This window comes from Diorhabda sublineata, chromosome 8 (assembly GCF_026230105.1).
Source record: "Diorhabda sublineata isolate icDioSubl1.1 chromosome 8, icDioSubl1.1, whole genome shotgun sequence".
Classification (NCBI taxonomy): Eukaryota; Metazoa; Arthropoda; class Insecta; order Coleoptera; family Chrysomelidae; genus Diorhabda; species Diorhabda sublineata.
Genome location: NC_079481.1, coordinates 28,707,421 through 28,717,058, shown reverse-complemented (window position 1 = coordinate 28,717,058; position 9,638 = coordinate 28,707,421). Strand labels below are relative to the sequence as shown.

At 30.3% G+C, this 9,638-nt stretch overlaps 1 protein-coding gene across 1 annotated transcript; it reads left to right on the top strand.

Annotated features, from left to right (window-relative positions):
* The first annotated feature begins 218 nt into the window (after positions 1-218).
* LOC130447336 (trypsin-like) lies at positions 219-7,265 on the top strand. Its single transcript, XM_056784101.1, has 2 exons — positions 219-332; positions 5,549-7,265. The coding sequence occupies exons 1-2, from the start codon at positions 287-289 to the stop codon at positions 6,250-6,252; spliced, it is 750 nt and encodes a 249-aa protein (XP_056640079.1). The 5' UTR covers positions 219-286; the 3' UTR covers positions 6,253-7,265.
* The last annotated feature ends 2,373 nt before the right edge of the window (positions 7,266-9,638 follow it).

Genomic DNA, 9,638 nt, shown 5'->3' with positions numbered 1-9,638 from the left:
TGAACAAAATGGATGAGGATATTCTTACGCTCTTTGTCATGTATGACGTGCATGTGATTTTCCTATTTGAGTCGTACTTTACAGTTACTTTATTATTTATTACCTTATTTATTTATTATAATATAATCCTTATAATTCCTTTTCTGACACACTTGAGTCCCAATATATTTATATCTAATAATCTTCTCTATAAATTAAATTTATGTCAAATTAATAATATTTAGTGCAATTGAAAAAATAAATTATTTCATAAGTTGACTTGCTTTCTTCAAGTAAAAGCATCAATATGATGAACCTGTATATATTTTTAACAATAATTGCGTCTACTCAAGGTAAGTTATTATAAAATTATTCAATTTAAATGAAGTACTTCTAGGTTACAAAAATTGATGAAATAGCCACTGTATCTTCAAATTTAGATGCTAAATATCCATTACCTCCAGCTAGGGTAAATCGACCCTGATTTCTCGATCAAATTCGGTTATATATATCACCAGAAAAATAATGAGAAAATGAATTTAATGCTCTTCTGCGTCTGATTCATCTAATAATAATAGGAGAGCTCAATTTAAAATGTTCCATACCATTTATAACTTTCCTTTTGCTAATGATCAGATTTAATTCAAATAGAGATGATTTATACCGTATTCTCATTTAAAATTCACTTGTCAATACAAATGTGAAGTAACAATAAATAATTATTTATTGCACTGAATACTCTCTGTATTATAAATTGTGTATTAAAATACCAGAATTTTTGCTTCTTGAGAGTTATTTCCACAAAACAATGGTTGTGTTGCATCGGCAAGGGTCGAAGTAAATATCTCATTTCATCTGATTTGAGTAAAATTAAATAGGGCGTAGAATTAAATGAAAATCAAATAATTGGGATTTCACGGAAAAGGAAGACTATAATTGTTATATGTTCTTCTTCTTTTTCATAATAGGCTCAATCCGTAGATTATCCTCCCAGCCAAGTTAAAATTACTGTAAGTTGATTTAACTGTTGAGAGTTGCGAATATTATCGCGTTTGACTCACTACCCACCAGCTATCTGAAATTGTCTAATTTTCAATAAGACGGAAATAAAGTAATTACATATTTACTTATAGAGAGTAAGCGTGAGATGGCGGTGCTGTATCAAAATTCGAAAATTTATTAGAACAACGTAAAATTAAAAATCATCTCTTCCTTAAGAGAGGAGAGGATGAAAGATTTACCATTTTTTAAATTTATTATTCAAGATTGAATCATTTTATTGAAGTGTGACGACATCTACTTTTCAATGCTGTAACGTATAAGTTACATTACAGAGGACTGTAAAATTACAGTAAGCTCTATATAAATAATTGGTGTAATCTACACGTTACGGTGTAATATATGGCTATCGAATAGTAGTAGATGTCGCTACATTTCGATACAATAATTTTTATGATTATTAGTTTCAAGTATAGAAGAGATCTACACTTTAATTTCTGATCCGCATGTCTAAGTATAAAGACTGTACTAGAAATAAACTATTGATAAAGCCGAAATATAATCAAGCGTAAATTTGTTTATAGTATTACGGATAAAATATGGCGAATTTGTGCTCTTTTAATAACATTTATAACAGCATCAAAATTACAGTTATCTGTATGATTAATATGAATAATTGATGTAATCTACACGTTATAACATAATATATGGCTATTAAGTACTAGATGTCGCCACACTTGAGAAGTACAAACTTCTTATAATTTAGTAATTATTTTGAGTATTTAAGATTAAGAAAATACATTTTAATTTTGGATCTGAATGTCTAAGTGGGGAGACTGCACTAGAAATAAACCCGAACTCTAATCACATTAAATTAAGGAGAATAGGAATAAAATGTGAAAGTTACAGTTACCTGTAGCGTGATATACATCTATTGACTAGTAGATGTCGCCATACTTGAGAATTGAAAACTTATAATTTAGTAATTATTTTGAGTATTTAAGATTAAGAAACCAACATTATCATTTTGGATCTGAATGTCTAAGCTGGGAGACTGCACTAGAAATAAACCCGAACTCTAATCACATTAAATTAAGGAGAATAGGAATAAAATGTGAAAGTTACAGTTACCTGTAGCGTGATATACATCTATTGACTAGTAGATGTCGCCATACTTGAGAATTGAAAACTTATAATTTAGTAATTATTTTGAGTATTTAAGATTAAGAAACCAACATTTTAATTTTGGATCTGAATGTCTAAGTGGGGAGACTGCACTAGAAATAAACCCGAACTCTAATCACATTAAATTAAGGAGAATAGGAATAAAATGTGAAAGTTACAGTTACCTGTAGCGTGTTATACATCTATTGACTAGTAGATGTCGCCATACTTGAGAATTGGAAACTTATAATTTAGTAATTATTTTGAGTATTTAAGATTAAGAAACTAACATTTTGATTTTGGATCTGAATGTCTAAGTTTAGAGACTGTATTAGATATAAACTCGAAATATATTAATTCACTTTTAATTAAGAACAATAGGAATAAAATATGACAGTTACAGTCACCTGTAGTGTGATATACGTCTATTGACTAGTAGATGTCGCCATACTTGAGAATTGAAAACTTATAATTTAGTAATTATTTTGAGTATTTAAGATTAAGAAACCAACATTATCATTTTGGATCTGAATGTCTAAGCTGGGAGACTGCACTAGAAATAAACCCGAACTCTAATCACATTAAATTAAGGAGAATAGGAATAAAATGTGAAAGTTACAGTTACCTGTAGCGTGATATACATCTATTGACTAGTAGATGTCGCCATACTTGAGAATTGAAAACTTATAATTTAGTAATTATTTTGAGTATTTAAGATTAAGAAACCAACATTTTAATTTTGGATCTGAATGTCTAAGTGGGGAGACTGCACTAGAAATAAACCCGAACTCTAATCACATTAAATTAAGGAGAATAGGAATAAAATGTGAAAGTTACAGTGACCTGTAGCGTGTTATACATCTATTGACTAGTAGATGTCGCCATACTTGAGAATTGGAAACTTATAATTTAGTAATTATTTTGAGTATTTAAGATTAAGAAACTAACATTTTGATTTTGGATCTGAATGTCTAAGTTTAGAGACTGTATTAGATATAAACTCGAAATATATTAATTCACTTTTAATTAAGAACAATAGGAATAAAATATGACAGTTACAGTCACCTGTAGTGTGATATACGTCTATTGACTAGTAGATGTCGCCATACTTGAGAATTGAAAACTTATAATTTAGTAATTATTTTGAGTATTTAAGATTAAGAAACCAACATTTTAATTTCAGATCTGAATGGTTTAGTCTAGAGACTTCTCTAAAAAGAAACCCGAAATCTATTAATTCACATTTAAATAAGAACAATAGGAATAAAATATGAAAGTTACAGTCACCTGTAGCGTGATATACGTCTATTGACTAGTAGATGTCGCCATACTTGAGAATTGAAAACTTATAATTTAGTAATTATTTTGAGTATTTAAGATTAAGAAACCAACATTTTAATTTCAGATCTGAATGGCTTAGTCTTGAGACTTCTCTAAAAAGAAACCCGAAATCTATTAATTCACATTTAAATAAAAACAATAGGAATAAAATATGAAAGTTACAGTCACCTGTAGTGTAATATACGTCTATTGACTAGTAGATGTCGCCATACTTGAGAATTGGAAACTTATAATTTAGTAATTATTTTGAGTATTTAAGATTAAGAAACCAACATTTCAATTTTGGATCTGAATGTCTTAGTGGGGAGACTGCACTAGAAATAAACCCGAACTCTAATCACATTAAATTAAGGAGAATAGGAATAAAATATGAAAGTTACAGTTACCTGTAGCGTGATATACATCTATTAACTAGTAGATGTCGCCATACTTGAGAATTGAAAACTTATAATTTAGTAATTATTTTGAGTATTTAAGATTAAGAAACCAACATTTTAATTTCAGATCTGAATGGCTTAGTCTTGAGACTTCTCTAAAAAGAAACCCGAAATCTATTAATTCACATTTAAATAAAAACAATAGGAATAAAATATGAAAGTTACAGTCACCTGTAGTGTAATATACGTCTATTGACTAGTAGATGTCGCCATACTTGAGAATTGGAAACTTATAATTTAGTAATTATTTTGAGTATTTAAGATTAAGAAACCAACATTTCAATTTTGGATCTGAATGTCTTAGTGGGGAGACTGCACTAGAAATAAACCCGAACTCTAATCACATTAAATTAAGGAGAATAGGAATAAAATATGAAAGTTACAGTTACCTGTACCGTGATATACATCTATTGACTAGTAGATGTCGCCATACTTGAGAATTGGAAACTTATAATTTAGTAATTATTTTGAGTATTTAAGATTAAGAAACCAACATTTCAATTTTGGATCTGAATGTCTAAGTGAGGAGACTGCACTAGAAATAAACCCGAACTCTAATCACATTAAATTAAGGAGAATAGGAATAAAATGTGAAAGTTACAGTTACCTGTAGCGTGATATACATCTATTGACTAGTAGATGTCGCCATACTTGAGAATTGAAAACTTATAATTTAGTAATTATTTTGAGTATTTAAGATTAAGAAACCAACATTTTAATTTCAGATCTGAATGGCTTAGTCTTGAGACTTCTCTAAAAAGAAACCCGAAATCTATTAATTCACATTTAAATAAAAACAATAGGAATAAAATATGAAAGTTACAGTCACCTGTAGTGTAATATACGTCTATTGACTAGTAGATGTCGCCATACTTGAGAATTGGAAACTTATAATTTAGTAATTATTTTGAGTATTTAAGATTAAGAAACCAACATTTCAATTTTGGATCTGAATGTCTTAGTGGGGAGACTGCACTAGAAATAAACCCGAACTCTAATCACATTAAATTAAGGAGAATAGGAATAAAATATGAAAGTTACAGTTACCTGTAGCGTGATATACATCTATTGACTAGTAGATGTCGCCATACTTGAGAATTGAAAACTTATAATTTAGTAATTATTTTGAGTATTTAAGATTAAGAAACCAACATTTTAATTTCAGATCTGAATGGCTTAGTCTTGAGACTTCTCTAAAAAGAAACCCGAAATCTATTAATTCACATTTAAATAAGAACAATAGGAATAAAATACGAAAGTTACAGTCACCTGTAGTGTAATATACGTCTATTGACTAGTAGATGTCGCCATACTTGAGAATTGGAAACTTATAATTTAGTAATTATTTTGAGTATTTAAGATTAAGAAACTAACATTTTGATTTTGGATCTGAATGTCTAAGTTTAGAGACTGTATTAGATATAAACTCGAAATATATTAATTCACTTTTAATTAAGAACAATAGGAATAAAATATGAAAGTTACAGTTACCTGTAGTGTAATATACGGCTATTGACTAGTAGATGTCGCTGTGCTTTAGTGAAATGATTCAATAGTTAAAAACTTCAAATATCTTTCATGATTATTAGTAATTATTTCTGATAGTAAATTCACTTTTTGGTTTACAGCAATTTCAGGAGGGACGGACACTGACATCAACCTCTACAAATCCCAACTATCGTTGAGATATAAAGATATCCATTTTTGTGGCGCGTCTTTGATAAACCAAAATTGGGCTCTTACAGCTGCAAGTTGTCTTGACGTTCATTCTACCGACTTATCAGTACAAGGGGGTACGACAAATTTTGCATCAAATTCAGGTGTTAAAGTGAATGTTGAATCTTTTATAATACATCCAAATTACCATAGACAAACTCACGAAGATGACATAGCTCTACTTCATTTTACTACAAGCATTCAATTAAATGATAATTTACGTCCAGCAATGTTGCCTTTTGAAGATATTAGTGATGTTACAGTAAACGCAGAGGTGGCTTTGATTGGTTGGGGCGCAATGGAACCAGATGGGAGCTATTCCGATGTATTACAGAGGGGTGAAGTTTCGGCGGTTTCCAGAAGTGAATGTTTTCTAGATTTTCCAAATATTACGTTATATATGTTTTGCGCTGGTATTTCAAACTTAGAACATATCAGCGCTTGCGCAGGGGATTTCGGCGGTCAAGCCATCGTAGATAATTGTTTGAAAGGTATTATTCTATGGTCCGATTCATGCGGGAAAAGTCCTACTGTTATGACTCAAATATCTACCTATAAAAAATGGATTTTAAGTGCTAGTAATATAACTGATTATGAAATATGTCCTCTGTCCTAATAAAATGAATCATTTTTTGGAATAAAATCGCAATAAATACTTCAAATTTCGTATATACTTAATTCTTTCATGAATCTATAGCGACCATAGATAAATTATAAAGCGTAGTTCGATTTAATGTTACAGAAATCGTAGTGACACCGCACCGCTCGGCTAACGTCATAAAACAATTTATAGATTCTTCTTTTTTATTTTTTCAACTGCTGTTGATTCAATTATTGTTAAGTCAATTTTCTAGGTTACGTTCGTTAATTGACTACATAATTACAAATTTGAAATGTAGCTTACAATTTCGGAACTATATTAAATAACTGTTCAAGACAAATACATCGAAAAGAATATTCAAGGTCGTCTTGCCGGTTAGCTTTGGTATTTTCACAGCATATTCTGGGTGACGTCAAGATACCGGAGACGAGCTATCGACTGATAATGACGTCAAAGCGTCGGTTGCCGTAGCAACGGCGCTTTTCTCTGGAGTTTTCACTAGAAATCCAATCTGACCTAGACTTTGAAATAACATTATCGCGCTGTGATTGGAAAACGTTAACATCGCTTGGAATAAACTTAGGGTGAAAGCTAATTAAAAGACGTTGATGGGTTGATACGTCATTATCCCAAATTTCTAGCGTGTCACTTTCGGATTAAACATGTCGTATGTTATATTTTCTGAGATAAATTCTGTTTAATATATTGAGAACTCGTTAAAGGGATAAGTTGACAATACGAAAACAGCGCTTCTAGCAGCAACAGCAGCTTCGCAAGGGCAAACATGTGTCTGCGTGACGTCAATACCGCCGATGACGTACGCATCTTCAACAGGTATTATCCGTCGCCATGGCAACCCCCTCGAGCGATCTATAACCGAATACATCGTTGTCAAATTTATTTTTAATTTTCAACTGTTGAGAAATAATTCGAGGAGGTATTATTTCTAGATTTATATTGACAGGTGACAGTTTGTTTTATTTTGAAATTGGACGTTTTCATAATAAATAAATTTAATTGTTTATTCATTAGTTTTGTTTTACTAATCAGTTATTAAAATTCTGTTGAAAATAAAACCAAATTCAAATAAATTAAAATAGCTAAACATAAGTGGCATTAACTAAAAGTTTCTCACTAAATTAACTTAACCTAACTTTTTATTGTTTGGAAATTGAATCACAGACATCGGTACTAATTTCAACTTTTCCAAGTCATTTTTTCTTCGGATTTTGCCTCTGTCTGTGAAGGATAAGATTTTTTAATATGAGGATTGTACCCAATTTAAGTTTCAACATTATTATTTCTTTGATTCTTTCGTGATCAACATCGTCTTTGTAGATGCGATCTGCTCTATGGTTGCCAACTACACAATTTTCTTTTATGTAGTCAGAGTGCGTTCAGTACAGTACAGCCTCAAATAAATAAAAATAATGTAGTGTCAGAACTAATATGTCAATGTCAAATATACTAGACAGTTATGGGGTTATGGTTATAATTGTGGTGAGACGTATGAAGTTTTTAAAGACTTTAAATTAATTACTTGACTGAGAAGCTCTAAAAATATGTATTTTAAGCATTAAATGAATATAATACTGTTCACTTTTCTAAAATATTCTAAATTGCAGGAAAGTTGGCAACTCTATCTGTTCTTTTTTTAAAAGAGGTTCGTAAGCGTCGTCGATTGACAGATTCATATATATCTTTCTTGTTGTTTCAGCCATAACCTAAGAAAATGTTTATAAACTTTAAATAGACGAATTTTTCTTTTAACAAACATAATTTATCACATTTCCAATCGAATAAAAAAATATTTATTTGTGTAAACATTGTATTTGAAGTAGATAGTTTACAAATATGTCATAACAAAATATGAAACGTTGATGATAAATTTGTAAATAAGGCAACGATTTAGGGGGCGATTCTTGAAATCATGAATGAAGGTCGAAAGATTTTGGGGAGATACCGGCGCAAAGCGATATGGTCGTATTATGCCTATACGCCGGCAATTTGCCGGTCGAGGCACATGGCAACGCCTACGCGATCCTGATCATGACCTTGCACCTGTGGAAAGGAGCTAGTGTTCGATTTATTTATAGAATTGGCCTTAAATGATGTTGAATTCGTTTTAAAAAAGATAATTGACGTATGGAGGTTTGAATGAGAACTTTCAGCTCCACAATAAATCTGAAATCATAGTAAATGAATTTGGAGGTTAAGGATTTTAGCACAAAAAGACTGTTCGATTCACAAAACAAACGCGAAGTTATAATTTAATTTCATAAAATAGAAATAAGTCTAGACAAGTCTTTTAAACTGTAATTTAGTACAGGGTCTTTCTATCTAGTTTAGAAAACAATTATTTTTCTGAATTTCTACGTTTAATACTTGTCAGTATTATTCAGCTTTCTACTGGATAGGCTACATGTTGACACTGTTGCCAAAATGTTGGTTGTATAATTTAATTTATAACATTTTCACAAATACAATTCGAAAAAAACTGAGCTCTTAAAGCGGATTTCGGTAAACGAAAAATACGAATAATTATTTTTACCGTGTAACTCAAACAGAATAAGTTGTTTTTGTTCTATAGTTTAACTTGAAAAAAAGAAGTTTTTGGTTATTTTTTTTTCATTTAGATAATAAAATCTCATTATTTTTTTTGTCGTACCGTATTAATAATGATACAAAATCCCCAATAATGCCTTTCTACTCAAATTAGATTTGGCAACCTGGCAACCCTACGTTAATGTCATTTTCTATAAGATAGAGGTTAGGTAATTAATAATAAATAACACGGTATATTTTAATAGAAAACTTTCATACATATTCACAAAATAATTTCTTATTTCTTAAGCTGTGTTCACACTATATCGATCGTTATTCATCTTATAGTTTAGTGAAGTGTTTTTAATTTATTTATAATTAAAAAAATAAGTGATGAAGAAGATGCTGTAATTATCATTAACACAGTTGGTAGTCAGCAGGACCGCCGTCGCCGCCAAAGAAGGTTTTGGATACGACCTAGTCAATTAATAGACTTTGTCGATCGACAAAGTAAAATGGCGTCGATCAACATAGTGTGGACACAGCTTTAGACCCTTTTATATGTTTTTGTTGCTAAATTGTTTTGATTCGGTACAAAATATCTTCTAGGTATTCGTGTAGAGTGGCTGTAAAGCCAAAACGAATCTACAAATCCCGACAAATAACTAAAATCAAAGAATTTATCAAAAAAAAAGAATCCTCTTGAAAGATTTGAGATTATAATAATAAAATGATGAAGTTAATGAATGATAAGACAACGAAATAAATTGAACGATACAAATTCATATATAAATAATAAATTTTTCGTAATCAGATGCAAAGAAACTGAAAATGAAACATCAAGCTGCCATTATTAC